Consider the following 19,334-nt stretch of genomic DNA (forward strand, 5'->3'; position numbering starts at 1 on the left):
AGGGCAGCACCTGCAGAATGAAGGCGCAGAAGTGAGAGAGGGAAGGTAACAGGCACTGAGTGCCCAGCATGTGCTGGGGGTGGCATGTTAACTGGCTGGTTTGCTGGCACCATACGGAGCAGGCAGCGGGCACGGGGTGCCCACCAAGTGCCGGGCACTGCTCCGTGCCCTGCACATGGCACCGATACAGAGCGGCCACTGTCTCTGCCCCGAGTCCCCGAGAGATCTCACACAGGACACCTCATCTGGTCTTACCTAATGGTCACTCCAATCCCCTGTGAGGGCAGGACCGTGACCCCATTTTATAGGTAAGGCGGCTCCAGGCCTGGGACAGTCTGTCTCTGGGCGGACACTGGACCCTCAGGCTGCAGGTATCCAGGAAGGACACAGGCAGCCGTCTTTGTCCCCTCAGGAGGAAAGCCCAGGGGGACCTTGGAGAAGCAGCTCCCTGATGGCGTGTGGAGGAGGGGACCTTCACGGCACCAGGTGGGGGGACTGTGGCGCCATGGAGGGGCACCGCGCAGCCCCCCACTTGGAGAACGAGCTCGCCGCTCTGCCGCTGGCGCATGGGGCAGGGGGAGGCGCCTCCAGCTGCAGGGCCATCCGGGCCCACCCCAGCCTTTGTCTGTTTTCAGAGTGGTTTGGGGTTCTCAGCGGTGCTGAGCAGGAGGCGCAGAGAGGTCCCCCCCGCCCCGCCCCTGCACACGCACAGACCCCCCACTCCCAGCATCCTAGACCAGAGGGCACGCTGGCCGCAGCTGACGAACCCTGACACTGACGACGTCACCGTCACCACCAAGTGCGCAGCTCACGCACGGGCTCGCTCTCGGCAGCGCCCCCTCCGTGGGTCTGCGCAAACGCACAGTGACCCGCATCCACCACTGCGGTCTCGTAGAGAACAGTGTCGCTGCCCTAAAACCCTCCGTGCTCTGCCCATTCATCCCTCCCTCGCCCATATCCCCCGGCAACCGCCCATCTTCGCACTGTGTCCATGCTTCTGCCTTTTCCAGAAGGTCCTATTGTTGGAGCCACACGTGGGTAGCCTTTTCAGACCGGCCCCTTTCACCGAGGGATGCGCATTGAAGGTTCCTCCATGCCTTTTCCTGGCTCGGCAGCTCCTTTCCTGGTAGCCCCGAGTGACATTCCATTGTCTGGATGTATCCCCGTTTATCTGTCCATTCCGTGTACGGGCACCTTGGCTGCTTCCCAGTCTGGGCACTTATGAGCTGCTGTAAACATCCACACGCAGGCTTCTGTGTAGACATCACCCCAGCGTTTGAGCTGCGGCCACCTTCCTCTGGGCCAGACGCACCGGGGCCGGGGCATCTGTGCCCAGCGCAAAGCCTCCGTAGCAGAGAACCCTCATGCCAGAGCCCCGTGCTGGGTGGGCCAAGACTCGGTCGGATCTGCACTGAGGTCTGAGGCCCCCCTGCCCAGTTCTCCCTCCTCCCCTTTTATCTTCCACAAGACTCGGCGCCCAACCCCACCCCAGGGCCCGCTCCCTGGAGGGCCCGACCGACAAACTCCCCCTCCACGTTCAGTCCACAGCCCACCCGGTTCTCTCCACCGCCGGGACCTGCGGCCCCCATTCCTTTCACCTGGAGGCTGGATGGCCCCCAGCGGGTCTCCCTGCTTCCCCTCCGATCCCTTTGTGACCCGGCCTCCATGCACCTGCCAGAGGAGCCTTCTACAACTAGGGACCCCAAGCTATCACCGCCCTCCCCCGCTTGGGCTGAGAATCAGACAGCCCCTCCCCCAGCCCGGGCAGCCCCACCCACCTCACTCTGCCTTCCTCCGCAGCCTCCTCTCTCCCCTGGAGTTCACTCTGCTGCAGCCCCATTGGCCTGCTCTCTGTCTCTGAAACACACCACGTTCATTCTGCCTCAGGGCCTTTGCACCAGCTGCGCCCCCTGCCGGGAACACTGGGTCTTCCCCCAGATCCCTGCACGGCTGGCGTCTCAGATCGTTCGGGTCCCAACCTCATACACAATGTCCATCTCCCAGTACCCGCCCCTGTCATTTTCTATCATATTACTTTTACATTTTAAACTACTTTAGCATTTCAAATGTTCCATCGCAGTTCTCATTACTGTCATCAATTAACGGTTTCGTTTAATTATTCATTTGTTTACTGCCTGCCTCCCCACTAGAACAGAAAGTGGGGGCTTGTCTCGCTTCCAGCTCTCCCCGGTGCCTGGCACAAAGTCCGTCTCCAAACATACATTTTGAACGAACGACTATATTTGTTCATTGAGGGCAGAATTCTCTTACCCTAAGAATGGAGTGAAAGTGGAGAAATAAAGCATCTAGGAGACACGAGAATTCAGAGGGAAAATAGGGGGACAACTGCCGCCTGAGGAGGTCCCCCTGAGAACCCCCTTTCCTGACCATCTCTCGAGGAGTTCTGGGTTAGGGCTGGGGCGGAGGTCTCGTCCGCAGCACCAGCGAGACGGTTTGGGAACCCCCCTGGCCGGCCTCTCGCCTCCGCCCCGGGCAGCTGCACTGTTGCCTGCGGGGAAGTTAGATCCGTCCGCGTTCGCCCAGGTGGCTGCCGCCTTTTTCGTTTTTCGGTACCTACCGGACGCTGGGGATGCAATGAATCGAGGAAGGAGGGGGCGGCCTTCCAGGTGGGGGACGGCACGAACAAAGGCAGAGACAGGAGACCTTCCCGGATACGTGGGGAGTTACGCACAGCGCACGGGCAGTGAGGGACGGGCCGTGGGGCTGGAAGGGTGAGCGGTGTCCACACGACCCACAGTCTTACAAACCAAGAGCAGCCGACGTAGTGACACCCGACGCTTACGCGGCTTTCCTCCTTCCATTCCCCACGTTGGGGCTTGGAGGCCCCGGCAGGAGCGGGCGTCAAGAACTGTGAAGGGCCTGGGACTTCACCCTCCTTGCCCACTAGGTCACGCAACTGGAAACAGGCAGAAGCGGGGTTTTGAAATAGACCTTCTGGCTCTGGAATCCATCCTTGCCCTTGACCAAGAGGCAGTACTAACCCTTACGGAGATTGGGCTTCATTCCATGGGGATGGGGAGCCACCAACGCAGGGGAGGGGGGCCTGTTCGTACGACAGGTTTGTAAAGACATCCTGGAAGACAAACAGACCCCTTTAAACACGATTCGACTCCAGCCTCTCGACCCGTGATCCAACTGTCCCCAAGGCAGTTCCCACAATGGTGGCACCCCTGGGGGCCCAAGCCACAGCAGGCCCTCTCCCAGCCTCCCCTGGATTTTCTACCACAGTTTCTCCTTGAGATGTCACATGGGTGCTTCTGTCTTCCCGGAACACATGTGGATGCGCCAGGAGTCTCCCTGCCTCCTGCACCCTCAGGTCCTCCCGGGCCCCTTCAGAGAGGCCTCCTCCGCGCTGGGCTGCCTGGAGGGGGCTGAGGGCCACCGCTCCGAGGAGGAGTTACACATCCACGCACACACATGGCTCAGGGGTTCGCGGTGTGGAGCTCACGTTTGCTTCGCGCCCACTTCACAACTCAGGTGACCCCGAGTCCCAGAGCTCCCACCAGGAGGGTGGTCGGCTTCCTGGGGCTGGGGGTGGGGGCGGGGCTGGGGCCTGTGCCCAGGGCCCGACGCCTCCTGAGCGGTGTTCTGGCCCCGCCCCACACCCCGCCCTGGGCGGAGCCTGCACGGCAGCCCTGGGGGTCCAGAGTCCCACAGTGTGAGTCTCCCTCAGGTCAAGAACGTGGCCTTGGAAGGGAGGCAGGCCGGCGTGCGGCCCGGGCTCAGGGCCGACCTGGGTGCGGCCCTGGCCAGCGACTCCACGAGCCGCACCCCCTCTTCTCCATCCCGGGATGCAGGGCGAAAGCCCACAGCCGGCTCGGCGCCCTCCCAGCCCTGGGAGCCCACCCTGACGAGGAAATACCTCGTGGAAAGTGGGAACTGGAGCTGGACTGTGAAGGGTGGTAGGCCTTTTTTTTTTCCCCTTAAGTTTTTAATTGCCAAGTTAATTTGCAACAAAATATATATAGACGTCTTTGACAGGCTCCTCCTCCACCCCCACAGCTCATCCCACTCCCATCCCTGTTCTCCCTCCCGGCACCTGGTCCGCGGGCCCACCAGCGTTTGCCTGCAGGCGGCCTCCGCCAGGGGGGTCTTCTCTCTGCACCGCCTGTGCCCCTAGCCAGTCAGAGGAGGAGCTCTGGCTGCCCTTTGAGGTCACAGGGAGATTTTTTTTTTTTTTGGACAGGTGTAGAGGGAAGTGAACCCTGCTCCTTCAGGAGGGTGGGGGTGGGAAATGACAGGCAGGTGGCCATAATATAAATAGAGATTGGGACAAAATCTCCAGCCCCCCCCCCGCCATGCCCCCACACTGGCCTCCTTCCTTCTCCTCCCCACGCCCACCCCAGCTCGACCCCACAGTCTGCCAGGTCAGACTCCCCGAAGCCCAAATGCTACTCCCACATACACCAGCGGTGTGACCTTGGCCTGCCACCTGACCTCGGGGAGCCTCAGTTTCCTCATGTGTATCATGAGCATGCCCACAGTGAGGCTTCATGGGGACCAGAGTGTAGCTCACTCGGCTCAGAGCGTGACTCGAAGGAAAAGCTCCTGGAAAGGCAGCTGTTGGCCTTGCCAGTTCGGGAGGGGGACCACACTGGAGGGGTGGGATGGGGTCACTAAGAGGTCCCTCCGCGTGGCCTTCGAGTCGCCACCCTCTGTGACCCAGGCAGGATAAAGCTCTCAGTGCCGCCACGTGCCTCTCGCCGCATCCCGGGTGGAGCCCCCACCTCTGCGCCCGGCGCGGAACGGGTGCGGGGCTGGGCCAGGGCCGGCCCGGGGGAGCTGGCGGGGCGGGGCCGCCGCGTCTGCTCCCCCTCCCCGCCTGCCCGCAGCCTTCCGCTCCTCGCGACGCCCGGGCTCACAACGGTGGCAGCAGCGGCCGCGGCAACATCTCCAGCTCCTGCTCCCGCTCTTCCCGCTCCGGCCCGCTCCGCCCCGCGCTCCCGGGCCCCGCGCCCCGACTCCGCCGCTGCGCCTGCCGGGGGCCTCGGGAGCCCCCGCCGCCCGCCTCACGCTGAAGTTCCTGGCGGTGCTGCTGGCCGCGGGCATGCTGGCGTTCCTCGGTGCCGTCATCTGCATCATCGCCAGCGTGCCCCTGGCGGCCAGCCGGGCGCGGGCGCTGCCCGGAGGCGCCGACAACGCCTCGGCCGCCTCAGGTGCTGCCGCCGCGTCCCCGGGCCCGCAGCGCAGCCTGAGCGCACTGCACGGCGCGGGCAGCTCGGCCGGGCCCCCAGCGCTGCCCGGGGCGCCTGCGGCCAGCGCGCACCCGCTGCCGCCCGTGCCCCTCTTCAGCCGCTTCCTGTGCACGCCGCTGGCCGCCGCCTGCCCGTCGGGGGGCGAGCAGGGGGACGCGGCGCTGGGCGAGCGCGAGGAACTGCTGCTCCTGCAGAGCACGGCCGACCAGCTGCGCCAGACGGCGCTGCAGCAGGAGGCGCGCATCCGCGCGGACCAGGACACCATCCGCGAGCTCACCGGCAAGCTGGGCCGCTGCGAGAGCGGCCTGCCGCGCGGCCTCCAGGACGCCGGGCCCCGGCGCGACACCATGGCCGACGGGCCCTGGGAGTCGCCCGCGCTCATCGTGGAGCTGGAGGACGCCGTGCGTGCCCTCCGGGACCGCATCGACCGCATCGAGGTGAGCGCCACGCCCCACGCCACGCGTCGTCGGGGGCAGGCCGGGGTGGGAGGGGCCGCTCGAGGGCTTTGGGGGGTCTGGCCCCCACTGCGGCGCGGAGGGACTCTGGGGGGACCCCCGCGTGTATCTCTCTGATCCGCGGATCTCCCATCTGTGTCAAGGGGATGATGGCTCCTTCCTCGCAGGCGAGAAGGAAGAATTCCGCTGGGCGTGCGGGCCGGAGGCTGGTACGGTGCCTGAGGCGCGGGAAAGGCTCGCCCGCGATCAGTTTTCCCCAGGCACTAACGTAAGCCTCGGCTTCCGCGTCTGTACAGTGGGTATATCGGCGTCCGTTTGTAGTGAGGACTGACTAACATGTAGGTGTGTGAACACGTGTGGCACGAATTAGGATCTCAGGAAACGTCCGTGCGTCCGCTTCTTTCACGCGTCTGCACGGCCGCCCCCGCCCCCGCTCGCTTCCTGGGGTCAGGAGATGGGATGCGCTGTCCCAGCGACTCCGAGTCCCTTTTGGCTCCTGCCGACAAGCAGGGAACAGGGTGTCCCATAAGCCAAGCCGGTGTGCTCCTCACCGCCTCCCACCGCCGTGCCCCCCACACCTGGGCTGCAGCGCGGACCTGGGCACGAGCCCAGATGGCGCCCTCCCAGCCAGCACACCTGGAAGCCGGCAGCTCTGGGTGGGGACTGAGTGGAGAACGGGGTTCCACCCAGGGCTCCCCCTCCTGCTCCCACCCACCTTTCCAGACGTTCCTGGCTCGAGCTAGGAGTCAGACACAAGGGGTCTGACCCAGCGGTCCACTCTTGGCGGTCATGGGCTCCCGGGCCGGCGATTTCTCCTGTGAAGTTCCCAGACCCCCACCCACCTGTTTAGGGTCCCCAGGAGGGGAGCTGGACAGACTAGGAAGAACAGGCACCGGGGAGACACTGACCAGCCCCAGCCATTGATAATTTCCAGATTGCAGGGGAAGGTGTGAGCAACCAAATCGGATCTGTGAAAGGAAGGGGAAGAAAGGGCCCCCCCCATTTCTACCTCTCCCCAACCCCAAGTGCGGCTGGCAAAGGCAGGGAGAGGACAGAGGCTGGAACGAACAAAATGCAGGGACCCCACCCCCACCCCGGGTTCTCTCCCTCAGATCTCTGGCTCAGCAGCGCCGGCGGTGCGTGGAAGGTTGGCGGAGCCCGGGGTCCAGTGACCCTTCAGCAAGCCGGCGCTGGGGTCAGCCCCCACTGCACAGGGTGTCACCGCCCCGCCAGGGCGCAGTCACAGACCACCCTCTCCGTGTGGCTCTCCACCAAGGCCTCCAAAGCTGAGCCCCGGAGGCAGGAGGAAAACCCCGGGGTCTTGTCTGCCAGGCCAGCCCTCCCTTCCCCACTCCAGCTCTCCGGGATTTCTAGGACAAGAACTGAGAGCAGGACAAAATAACAATAAACGCTGCCCGGCGGCAGCAGAAGGGAGTCAGTCCCCTCCCCTGCGAAATGGGGACAATAGCAGCGCCTGCCTCACTGGGGTGTTGGGAGCGTGAAGCGAGTGGATCTTCATGAAGGGCCCAGAACAGTGTGCCTGGCCGAGGTGTGCTCGGTCAGTCTGGGTGATTGCTATTTTCACCACTAAGCTATAATATTACTCGTTATTTATTTATTTATGTATTTTTGTCCTCCCCTGGGGACATTTCTTCGTTGCTTTTTAGAGAGACAGGAAGGGAGAGAGGAAAGGAGAAAGAGAAACATCGATGCAAGAGAGAAGCATTGATTGGTTGTCTCCTGTACACGCCCAGACTGGGGACAGAACCTGCAACCTAAGACTGTGTGCCCTGACTGGGAATTGAACCCACGACCTTTCGGCTATGGGATGATGCTCCAACCCTCTGAGCCACACCATCCAGGGCACTCATTTTTCAAATAGCCAAAAATAAAGATGGGAGTGACCTCTCCTTTTAGGAATACATTTTATTAATGTTAAAAAAAAAAAAAAGATTTGGTTTTCAGAACACTTCCTTTTGCCTGCCCTAGCCCCCGCCCCCACACCCAGATGGCGCCTGTGGTTCTTCCCGTGTCTGGGGCTGGCAGGGCTGGGCTCGCCCTGGCCCGGTTCCTCCAGCACCTGCGCACTTGGCAAGGTGGGCTCTCCTCCGCTGAGCCCGCTGGGGTTGGGGCTATCCTGGCAGCTGGGATCTGGCACCAAGTTCGCCTCTCAGGTTGGGGGAGCTCTGGCTTCCCTGCACACGCCCCTCCTGCCTGCTGCGTGCAGTGCGCCCGGGGAGAGGAAGGCAGGGCCGCCTGCCCACCAGACCTTTCCGAGCCTGGCCACAGCCGGAACCAGTCTCTCTGGGGTCTTTGAGAGGAGCTGGGGTCTGGGTCCCCAAAGACATGGGGTCAGACTGTTGGTCTCAGTGGGACTCCATCCGCCCATCAGACAGCGTCCGGTTCTCTGTTGTCTTCTCATCCGAAGTCCTCGGAGGGGTGCTCCCCCACGTTCAGGGTCCACCTTCCCTCTGCACATCTCTCTCCCTGACACTGGTGCACCGGCGCTGATGAACTGAACGGAACGCGTCAGTCCTGATCTCGCTGACCCCCCGCCCCCCAACATCAGACCCCATTGGTCATTCCCCCCTACGGGTCTCCAAGTGCTTGGCTCCCAGATACCCTCACCCCTGGCCTCTCCCCACCCCCACCCCCGCTTTCCTGCCCCCTTTCGGGGTCCTCCTGCAGCCCTTGCCCCTCTCCTGGCCCCCCCTCACCCGCCCTGGGTGAGCTCGCCCACACCCTGAGGCTTCCAACTCCCCTTCCTCAGCGGTGCTCCAGCCCAGCCACACCTCCAGCCCAGGTTTCTCTCCTGAGCCCCAGACCAGTGGACCGGACTGCTCCCTGAGCCCCGCCCCCTCTCCCCACCCCCCAGGCGTCCCACCAGCCCCCTGCCCTCCTCGTGTCCCAGCCTGAACTCAGGCCCCTGCCTCTCCGGTGTGCTCGGAGGAGCCATGCCTGGTTCCGCCCCCTTCCACTCGGCCTCACCTCTCCGTGGGTACTTGCACGGCCTCTCACTGGTTTCTGGCCCCCAGCACACCCTCCCACCCACCCTCCTCCGGGCAGCCCCGGGGATCGTCCTTGAGGCCACCGTGGGGGCTCCCCTGTGGTGCAGCCCCCTCAGCCTGCTTCCAGGCGGCCGTTTGGGATCTGGCCCATCTCCCAGGCCCTTCTCGCCTCGGCCTCGGTACCCCCTGGCATATCCATCCTCAACACTTAAGAGTGTTCTGAGGGCCCCTCCTCCCAGAGACCCTCCCTGGCCACACTCCGTCCACTTCCTGCCCCACCCACGCTCCCACAATCCTCAGCACCTCCCTGCCCGCCCTCACCTGGCACCTCTCTGCGTCACCTCTCTCCCCGCCTGCCGGGCCCACCGCCGAAGGGGGCGAGGTCGCACTGGCCCAGCCTGTCCCTCCAGCCCTCGAGTGGGGGGCCCATGTTTGAGGGCTGAGGAAACATCGTCCCCCTCTCTATTTTTATTTGTGTTGTCATTGCCATTGCTGTCAATTGGAAAAAAAGTCCAAAGTTCTTTTGGAGTGGGAAATCACATTTAACTCCACCCCTTTATTCGTTTTGCGGCTCCCTTTCGGTCCTTTATCCAAACATAGACGCAGTCCCTGAGCCGAGACCTGGTTCACTGCTGGTGAGTAGTCTACTGACCGCTGCCGTATCCGGGGCCGCGGCACGCTCCGCCCCCTCAGCCCCGCGAGCATCTCTGGTTGATGGAGATGGAGGCTGTTTCTAATTTTTGTTCTTCTCGATGTTCATTGCAGGATCAATTTCTTGCAGATAGTGGGGCTTTTTTTTTCTCTTTAAGTCTGTTGAATTATTTCTTTAGGCCGAACTCCCAGGAGTGGTATTGCTGGGTCAGAGGATATTGACTTCTCATGGCTGTGGCCCAGAGCCACTTTCCAGAGGGGTCGGACCATTCGTGTGGCAACCGGCCATGTACATATATATTCCAGTGTCCCACTTTTGCGCTAATTTATCTGTAAAAGCAAACTTCAGGATGGATATCAGCAGTAATTCTTTGACATAAATCACCTCCTGCGCCCAGCCTAGCAAGGTGGTCGCCTCCTTCCGTCTTGGAGAGGGAGCCACAGTGAGGAGGCCCTGGTGGCGGTCACAGAAGACCCTACACTCACAGCAATTACAGCTCCCACCGAGCACTTGCCGTGCATCAGACACTGTACGTTCCCACTTAACCCTCATCAAGTAAGTCTCCGTGAGGGAGGTCCCCGTCTATCCCCTTTCCCCGGTTGAAAAAACCAAGGTTCAGAGAGGTTAAGAACCTGGCCCAGCATCACACAGCAGTGGCATCAGGATTTGACCCTGTTGGTGTCAGAGTACTTGTTTTTTGTTATTCACTCTACACCCATCTGGAAGGGCCAGACCTCGGCCACCTTCAGGAGAGTGAGAAAGACAGGGGAGGGCAGGGGCTACTGCTGGATGGTGTCCCGAGCCATTGCTGCCTCGGCACATGCAGAGCCGTGAGGGCGAGGGCCAGTTCTCAGAGGCCCGTCCCGCTGGCTGGCTGGCACGGTCATCCGGAGGGTCCCGTGGGAGCCTCACTGACAACAATAACAACACGGAGAAGTAACGTCCATGAGGCTCTTACTGCATATGTATTAGCTGAGTCAGTCTTCAGCCCTGTGCAGTGGGGTCAGGGGGTGTCCAACCTGCGGCCCATCACAAAATCGTAAATTTACTTAAAACGTTATGAGATTTGTGTTTGTGTGTAATTACACATCGCAATGTATTGAATGTGTGGCCCAAGACGACAACTCTTCTTCCGGTGGGGCCCAGAGACGCCAAAAGCTTGGCCCCCCCCGACTGGTGGGCTGCACACTCACAGAGAAGGAAGGGGGGGCTCCCAGAGTCTGTGGGAACCAGGGCAGGGGGGGCCAGGCGCTCCCCGAACACTTTTCAGCTGGAGACAGTCCCAGCGAGAGGGGAGGGCAAGCGGCATGAAGTTAAGTTCTGTTTGCTTGCGGTTTCAGGCTAATCGCTGCTCCTCTTTGGGCCTCGGTTTTTCTGTCTCTAAAATGGGTTTTCTGTGCTGTTAGCGCCCCCGCAAACATGGTGAACATCCCTAAAACCCACCGGCCTTTCGGTAAGGAGTGTGGCGAGCACCAACCCCACCAAGTAACACAGCACAAGAAGGGCAAGGCTTCTGCATACGCGCAGGGGGAGCGGCCTTAGGACAGGAATCAGAGTGACTGTGGAGGACAGACTAAGCCGATTTTTCCGGGAAAAGGCTAAAACTACAAAGAAGATTGTGCTGAGGCTTGAATGGGCTGAGCCCAGCTGCAGACCTCCGAGAGCTCTGGCTGTTCGGAGAGGCGAGCCTGCCGAGCTGGGAGGAGATAAGAAGGGAAAGGGCCAGGCGATCCAGTTCTAAGCTTCGTGTTTTGTTTTATTATGTGACAATAACATCATGAGGATATGTTCAAAAAAATGGGGGGGGGAGGGGCAGAGTTTGGTCCAGGCCCTTTGGTCTCTAAATTATGAGTTCTCGGGCAGGTGCCCCCTGACTAGGGCTCAAGGGGTGGGGGGGACATATGTGTGCAGCCCAAAACTTCCGTTCACCCGCCCCCAGACCTCCCAGTCATCTGCAGACAAACACTGTGACTTAGAGAATCCACTGGCACCTTTTCTAAAGTCGTCTGGTTGCTTTTCCTTTTTTCCTTATGTCGCTGCCCCTTCTGGAAGTTTCTGCTCTGTGGGGGCTGGCTCCCCTGACCCTGCCTCTTTGTGCATGAAGGGGGCCAGCAGAGTGTGGCAAGAGAGGGTCTGCATGACGGCCTTTTGTTTGAGAACTTGGAACCTCAGTGCCTGCCCGCCACCTGCAGGCCCCGCTGGCCTCTGGCCCTGTGGCTGCCCCCTGCCATCGGGGTGGAGCACCACACGGGGAAGTCCTTAACCCCTACTCCTGCCGGGGCGGCTCCTTCATTCTAGCAAGAAACCTGGGCCTTTAAGTCCCAGCTCTGCCACCTGCTTGCTGTGACCTTAAAAAATGTCTCCTCTCTGATCCTCGGTTTCCCCACCTGTCAAATGGGAGGGGTGGGCAGGACCCCCCCTGCTGTGACATCCCCCCTGGGAGGCCTTCACTGAGGAGGAGACCAGCGACTCCCAGCCGGGCAGGCGCTGCGGGGCGGAGGCTGGGACCTTCCCTGTGGGACTTCCTTTTTTTTTTTTTCCCAAGTCTATCTTACATTCAAGATGTGTAAGAGCTCACATATCTGACTTGTGAAAGACACAAATCTTAAGTGCACAGCTCGGTGAAAATGTATGTATGCAGACAGCCAGAAAGCAGCGCACCCAGACCAAGAATCAGAACGTTTCCAGTGCCCCAGAAGTCTTCTCTGTGGCCCCCCAAATCCATTCTGCCCCCAAAGCTTCCACGATTCTGCTCGTCACCACAGACCAGCTTTGCGGTGTTTGAGCTTCGTTCACACGGACTCGGGCCGCTGCACCCCTTGCGGCTGGGGTTTCCCCTGTGTCCGACCCGCGATCGGGGCGGGGCCCCGGGGCTCCGCTGTTTGCAGTGCCGCGTGAGCGGTGCGGATGCGCCGTCGCTGACTTATCCGCCCCTCTTACGGGTGGGCACATGGGGTGTTTCTGGTTTGGGGTTAGAACAAGTAAAGCTGCCGTGAACGTCCTGGTGGGGGATTTGGTGGCTATGAGCGCCCCCCCCCCTTTCTCCCGGCTGCGTCCCCAGGAGCGGGCTGCCTCGGCCCCGGAAGAGGCACGGACTCAGCGCTAGGAGGCGCTGCCGAGCACTGTCCCGAAGTGGCAGCGAGCGTGCGCACACCCACCCGCCTGCGTGGGGATCTCGCCCGTGTTGGTACGGTCATTTTTAAAACGCTCCTCGTTCTGGTGGGTGTGTAGTGCGCACTCATGGTGCTTTCATTTGAATTTCTCTGATGACTCATGAAATCGAGCATCTTTTCTCCGTTCTTTGGCCATTCTGCGAAGTCCCTGCCTGTGGGAGGTGGCACGGAGTCAGGAGTGGGCGATCCTCAGTGAGTGAAAGGAAAGTGGGATTTCTGTCCCCAGGACAGACTTGGGCACGTGATCCCCACCGAATTCTGGGGACAGGGGTTGCAGCAACCGACCCAAAGCGGAAGCACTTACACATGTACTCCCCAGACACCCCTCATTGGACTCCGGGGAAACTAAGGTTCAGAGAGGCAGAGTGACTTGCTCAAGGCCACACAGCACAGCAGAAGCGGAGCACAGACCGCAGCCAGGACCATCTGTTAAAATGGGCTGAGGGGAGGGGCCTCAGCCTTTGCTGCAGATTTCCCGCCAGGGCCCAGGAGGTGTGTGGGCAGGCAGGGCCTGAGAGAGAATTCTGTGGCCTTCTCAACGCGCTAGCTTGGCAGGGGATACTTGGAGGGAGAGGCGAGGGTCCCTGGGGCTGGGGTGTCCTATCGCTTCCTCTGGGGCCTCAGAGCCACCTCAGTCCCAGCCCCATCGCCCACCCACAAGAGGGTCGCCACTGTCCTGCATCTGCGTTTGCCTCTCCAGGCTTGTTGACTTCATGCTTTTACAAACATGTGATCTGGCTTTGAATCTTTGCAGCTTTATGTTAATGGTCTCTCACTGTTCTTCTGTAACTTGCTTTTTTCCTCAATATAATGATTAAACAAAAAGATGTATGATTGGAGATGGAGAAGCATTGGTCCCTTCAAGAGACATTTGATGTCTCTTATTATTATTGATGATAATTACTGATGTTTACCTAACATTTCATGTGCCACCTCTACTCTCAGGGCATTCTATCTATTAAGTCATTTAATTTTCACTACCATGCTATGAGATATTATTATTATTACTGATGGGGAAACTGAGGCACAGCAGCTCTTCATGACAAAGTCCTGGGCTAGTGGAGCTAGCATGCCGGCTGGGGCAGACTCACAGAGGACTTCAGGGATGACCGGGTGGGGAGGTGAGGAGACCTGACCCCTACCGCTGCTGCCCCAGGAGCAGCATAGCTGGTGGGCCCGTGCTGTCCCGGGCAGGGGGGTGCTGTGCAGAGGCTGGGACCCTGACCCCGAAGTCAGCACCGTCCCTCTGCTCCCTGAAGGAAAGGATCAGTCCCCACTGGGAGACGAGGTGGTTGGATGCTCTCCACTCCTCCAGCCCCTGAGCCGCCCTGCATGGGCAGGTCCTTCCTGTCCAGTCCCTCTGCAGAGCTGCCCCGAAGCACCCTCTGACACAGACCGCCAGACCCTCCCCGCCCTCTCGTGGCCACAGGAACCTCTGAGAGCTGCGTGCTCTTGGGGCAGGCGGAGTAGCCAGCACGGTGCCCCCTTGGCAGATGGGCGCACTGACAGCTGGGGAGAACAGAATGAAAAGAGGCTCTGGCATCTGAAGGGCCTGGGCTGGGGTCCCGGCTTTGTCCCTTCTCAGCCATGGGACCTTCAGCAGGAGTCTTCACGTCTCCGAGCCTCGGTCCCCTCATCTGGAAAGTGGGCTTCCCTCCTCCCGGGTGCTGGGAGGGGCTGGCAGGTGTTTGAGCAGTGCCTCCTCCCTGCAGGGCTGGCTCGCCCTGTGCGGCCACGAGGACGGCCGCCGCGTACAGCTGGGTGCTGATGGGCCCGGCACGTTGGCTCTGAGCCGGACGCAAACCCTGGGCTCTGCGTCCAGACTCCAAACGCTTGCAGCACGTCCTGCCCTGGGCCCCCAGCACGACTCCCGGTGGGTTCTGAGCCCCCACTTTCCTGCCTCATCAGGACCTGAGCGGGGCTGAGGGCTTCATCCTCTCCCCCACCGTCTCGGGCTAGGGGCCCACTTGGCACCAGGCCGGGAGCCCACGCGGCACCGCCCGCACCCGCAGCAGATGGGGAAGTGAGGGGGGCAGCCGTGTTCCTCTGATTTAGACGCCGGGGTGGGGAGGGGGCCACACACGATCCGGTGAGCCCACCTCCTCCCCGGCCTTCCTGTTGGCGCCAGAGCCGGTGGCTCTGACAAAAGAACAGCTTGTGCACCCACCTCCGTCGCCTGCACGGTTTCTCCCTGCAATGGCGTCTGTGTAAACAGCGCCCCACGCCCCGTTCCCTCCTGGCAGGTCTGGCTCCCTCCACGGGAGGAGGGCGCTCTGCTGGAGACAGGAGGCCTTGGCTCCAGAGGCGTCAGCTTTGCCCAGCCCCAGCGTAGAAAATTCAGAAGGGTCTGCCTCAGTTTCCTCATCTGTGAAACGGGGACACTAAGAGGGCCAACGAAACCGAGTGAGGGGCTGTGAGGGCCCATGAGCAAATGCGTGTCGAGCGAGCGCCAAGGATGGGCCTGGCACGCTCATTCAGAAATGTGCCCCTCACAACGAGCGTGGCGCAGTGCAAGGAGGGAAACTGAGGACCCCCAGCCACCGCCCTCCCAGAACCGGGCGGGAATATACTCCACGAGCCCGTGTCTCCGGCCAAGGTTTCCTGGCAGTCCAGCCACCGAGGATGCAGTGCGTGGCTGGCCCTGTCCCTCCGCGGGCCCTCTGTGGTCAAGGGAAGGTTCTGGAGGTGGCAGCTGCCTGTCAGCCGATGCGTTACAGTCCACATTCTGCTTTTACAGTCCGGGGAGCCTTTACTTCCGTCCATCTACCCTGGGGGTGGGCAGAGTGGGGTCAGCGGGCCCTTTTTACAGGAGGGGGAGGCGAGGCATTGGGTTTAGTCAGCACCAGAGTCTGGATTCCTAGGACCCTGGGGAGTGGGGAGAAGCCTTCTGGACAGTGAAGGTTAGTATAATGGGGGTCAAAGTGAGCCCACCCGCCCCCATCTCGGGGTGGCGTGGCAGAACAGAGTACCGGTCCCTCCAGCTCCTCGGCCCCAGACAGTGATTGTGGTAACCAGGCTGTGCCCATTGGCATTTACTGCTGAATCACGCCCCCCCCCCAACCTTCTAAATAGGTACAGTTGCCTGTGAGCAGCCCGGGGTTCAGAGAGGTAGAGGCATTTGCTCAGGGTCACACAGCAGGTTGGCTCTCCAGCTGGATTTGAACCCTGAGCTGTCTGACTGTGTGATCTGAAGAAGCTCTGCTAGACACCCAGTCTGCTGCCTGGAGCTGGTGTTGGTGGCTTCATTCTGCACACAGGGAAGCTGAGGCTCCCTGAGGGTCACTCAGCAGAGGTGGTGGGGTCTCCGAGCCCTGCGTCCCTTCCCTTCCTCCCTCTGAGGGACCTCACATGCCCTGTCCTCTGCCCCTTAAGCAGCAGGAGCTCCCAGCCCGAGTGAACTTCTCAGCCGCCCCCGCCCCGGCGCCCACGGTGCCCACCGCCCTGCACTCCAAGATGGATGAACTGGAGGGGCAGCTGCTGGCCAAGGTGCTGGCCCTGGAGAAGGAGCGCGTGGCCCTCAGTCACAGCAACCACCGTCAGCGGCAGGAGGTGGAGAAGGAGCTGGACGCCCTGCATGACCGCGTCGCTGAACTGGAGCACGGTGGGTCCTGGGCCCCGCAGGGGGCGGAGCAGGGGAGCCCGGGGCCTCGGGCGGGTCCTCAGGGTGGCAGACTCACTGGGAAAGCATTTTCATGCTCTCCGGAGGCTAAAGATAGGCCGGCGGGGAGGAGGCTGTGAAACACGAGAGGGCGGGTGCAGTTGGTGGCTATTTTATCATCATTATTCCTGTTTTCTAACACATCGTGCATCGGGGGTGGGCTGAGGACTCGACACGGCAGCCGGCTCACTCCTCCCGGACCACCAGGGGATGGTGCCGCTGTGGTGCCCACCTCACAGAAGAGGGGACCGGCACTCAGAGGGGTCCAGGGACGTACCCAAGGCCACACAGCCAGTCAGGGGTGGGTCTAGACTTCAGACCGGGTCTGACTTCAGAGTCCGTGCATCTAACCACCCCGAAAAGTAGCACCTGCAATGAATCAGAATACTGTCGTTTGTTTAGAACCTGGGCCCGGCACTGCCAAGGGGGTCAGGGACACACGGGGCAAGGGCCAGTGGACGGCTGTGACCATCAGGAGACCTAGCCACCTGGCTGTCGTGGACTTGCCCTGTGACTTTGGGTGTTTGCTTCCTCTCCCCGGGCCTCATGTTTCTCGTCTGAAAAGTGCAACTTTAGAGCTCATGAGCCCTCGGGCATTTTTCATCTTTGAAACCTTGTGAGGATCACCCTTAAGAGGCTTATGGACAACGTGGGGTGCCAGGGAAAGCCATGAGCAATTGGCTGGGACCAGCTTAGATATCAGACAGGAGTTCTGGAGAAAGAAACCCAGGAGGCTTCCTGGAGGAGGAAGGCCTCCAGCTCATCCGACAGCAGAGGTGGAGAGTGAATTTTGGAGTGAAGACTCTGTAGCAGGGGCACAGCTGAAGGGGGGCATAGCAGGTCCTAGGGACTAGTAACCCCCATTCTGAAGTGTGCCCTACCCACCCCGGCCTCCCCAGGGTCCACTGACTCCCCCTGGTTCCACTTTACCCGCCCCCTTCAGGGTCCTCGGCCTATAGCCCCCCTGACGCCTTCAAGATCAGCATCCCCATTCGCAACAACTACATGTACGCCCGCGTGCGGAAGGCGCTGCCCGAGCTCTACGCCTTCACCGTCTGCGTGTGGCTGCGGTCCAGGTCGGGTGGCACTGGCCAGGGGACCCCCTTCTCCTACTCGGTGCCGGGGCAGGCCAATGAGATTGTGCTGCTGGAGGCGGGCCACGACCCCATGGAGCTGCTGATCAATGACAAGGTCAGTGGGAGCTGGAGAGATGGGGGGCGGGGGTCACCCTCCCAGGAACACCGCCCTGTGCTGGGCCCCACGTGTGTGGGCCCTTTCCATTCCCCTGCCCACACGCCACGCCAGGCTGGGGTCTGGAAAACACAGTGACAAGCCAGACCCGGGGCCGGCTGAAGAGGGGCTTGTGTCCACGAGAGGCCGGAAGTGTGGCGCTCCGTTTACAGGGGAGGCGTGTGAGGCTCCCAGAAAGTCTGTGACTTCCCCAAGGGCCTACCTGTGGAGAGGCTCCTCCCAGAACCCACTGAAAACCTGCTCAGCAGGAGGTGCCTCTTCTGGGTGCCTGAGAAGAGGAGGAAGGAGATGGGCCCAGGGGGCGATGAATGTTTTCTGCCACCCAGTGGGTCCCGAGAAGACCCGGGAAGGTGGACTGCATCTAGATCCCGCTAACCCTGTTCCGCTCGCACGCTCCCGGGCTGCCATCCTTGGCCCCGCCCACAGTCTGCGCTCAGTTCCTCGCAGAGATTCAGCACCCTGGACAGGACACAGCGAACCGATCCCGGGAACCTTTGGAGTCCTTCCAGCGCAGACCTCCAAGGCTGCTCGCGGTTCCCCTTGCATTCCCGCCTCTGAGCGTTTGCCCCCGCCCTGCTCCCCACGCACGTGGTTCGCCTTGCAGCGGACGGTCTGGGTCCATTGTCGTCCAGACGTGCTTAGTCTCCACGTCTCCTGTTTCCTCGGGGCCTTCATCACCTCTGCGCTGCCCGAATGGGCCCAGTGTTATTTTGTCCCCAAAGCCCTTCCCTCCTGTGCAGACTCAGCTCGTGTTTGCAGCTAGGACCAGATGCATATCCCCAGCGCCCAGAACAAGACCTGACACCAAGCAGGCTTCAGAGAATGTTGCATTATTATATCGTGATCTCAGGGAGCAGGCGATGAAAGAGCCCGTTGGGAGCTCCAAATCCACGGGCAGCAAGTGCCCTTCCTCTGACTGGCAAACGCTAACCAATCAGCAGCAGCTTCAGAAGTTTCTAAGGCCGAGTCCGGGCTCATGACTGATTAGCCGAGTCTGCCTTGGGCAGCCGAGGCGGAGGTGGCTGCACATTTGCCATCCTCTGCCTGGCCTCCTCACTTTACAGACGAGGAAGCCGAGGCCAGGGAGGAAAGTGCAGCCTCCCCTGGTCCCACGGGGGGTCGGGTGGCAGAGCCAGGGCCGGGGGCCAGTGCCCGGCCTGAGTCCAGGGCCTGCTCCGCCACTGCCGGTACCTCTCCAGCCGGCTGTGTGCCGGGCACCGTGTGAGGTGTTCAGGGGAAGGTGGGACTGGAGCCTCGGCTCCCGCCCCATGTGATCTGACTGGCCTGTTAGTGACTGAACTACCTGGAGACAGAGAAAACCAAAGCGGCACTGACTAGTCCCTGGGATCTGAGCGAAGCTGCTGGTCAAGTCGGGCAAAGAGGAGAGAGTGGTGGGGAAGGCGCTGGGCTGGGAGGAAGGGGAGGGCCAAGCCTGGGGTCGGGTCCCCCTCACCCCACTGCTCCAGCCTCGGGTCCTGTGACCTCTGACCTGGAGCTGGGGCATCTGTGTCCAGGTGGCCCAGCTGCCCCTGAGCCTGAAGGACAATGGCTGGCACCACATCTGCATCGCCTGGACCACGCGGGACGGCCTGTGGTCCGCCTACCAGGACGGGGAGCTGCGGGGCTCCGGTGAGAACCTGGCTGCCTGGCACCCCATCAAGCCTCATGGGATCCTTATTCTGGGCCAAGAGCAGGTACGGCTCAGGGATGTCGGCGCTTGAGCCCCAAGTGGATATCCCACCGCCCCCCAGGGCCCCTGAGGAGGAAGGGCTAGGCGGAGGGATCCTGAAAGTGCAGCAGTGACCACTCAGTCTGACCCGGCCATTCTGCAGATGGCGGGGCAGACGGAGACGCTGGCAGAGCAGAGACATGCCCAAGGAGCTGGAGCCTCAGGGGTGGGGCCAGAACTGTGGGGGCGGGG

General features: G+C 61.5%; 1 protein-coding gene and 1 pseudogene across 1 annotated transcript in view; both read left to right on the forward strand.

The window, feature by feature from the left end:
* Positions 1-19,334, forward strand: part of NPTXR (neuronal pentraxin receptor) — a 29,214-nt gene that overhangs the window by 5,687 nt on the left and 4,193 nt on the right. Inside the window, exons 4-8 of the mRNA XM_045834773.1 lie at positions 3,695-3,923; positions 4,854-5,653; positions 15,880-16,105; positions 17,106-17,353; positions 18,928-19,107. Of these exons, the coding sequence (XP_045690729.1) occupies positions 3,695-3,923; positions 4,854-5,653; positions 15,880-16,105; positions 17,106-17,353; positions 18,928-19,107 (1,683 nt within the window). The remainder of the gene's footprint in view (positions 1-3,694; positions 3,924-4,853; positions 5,654-15,879; positions 16,106-17,105; positions 17,354-18,927; positions 19,108-19,334) is intronic.
* LOC123816019 lies at positions 10,751-11,072 on the forward strand (annotated as a pseudogene).

This window comes from Phyllostomus hastatus, unplaced genomic scaffold (genome assembly GCF_019186645.2).
Source record: "Phyllostomus hastatus isolate PE091 unplaced genomic scaffold, TTU_PhHast_1.1 phas_contig_198, whole genome shotgun sequence".
NCBI classification, from domain to species: Eukaryota; Metazoa; Chordata; class Mammalia; order Chiroptera; family Phyllostomidae; genus Phyllostomus; species Phyllostomus hastatus.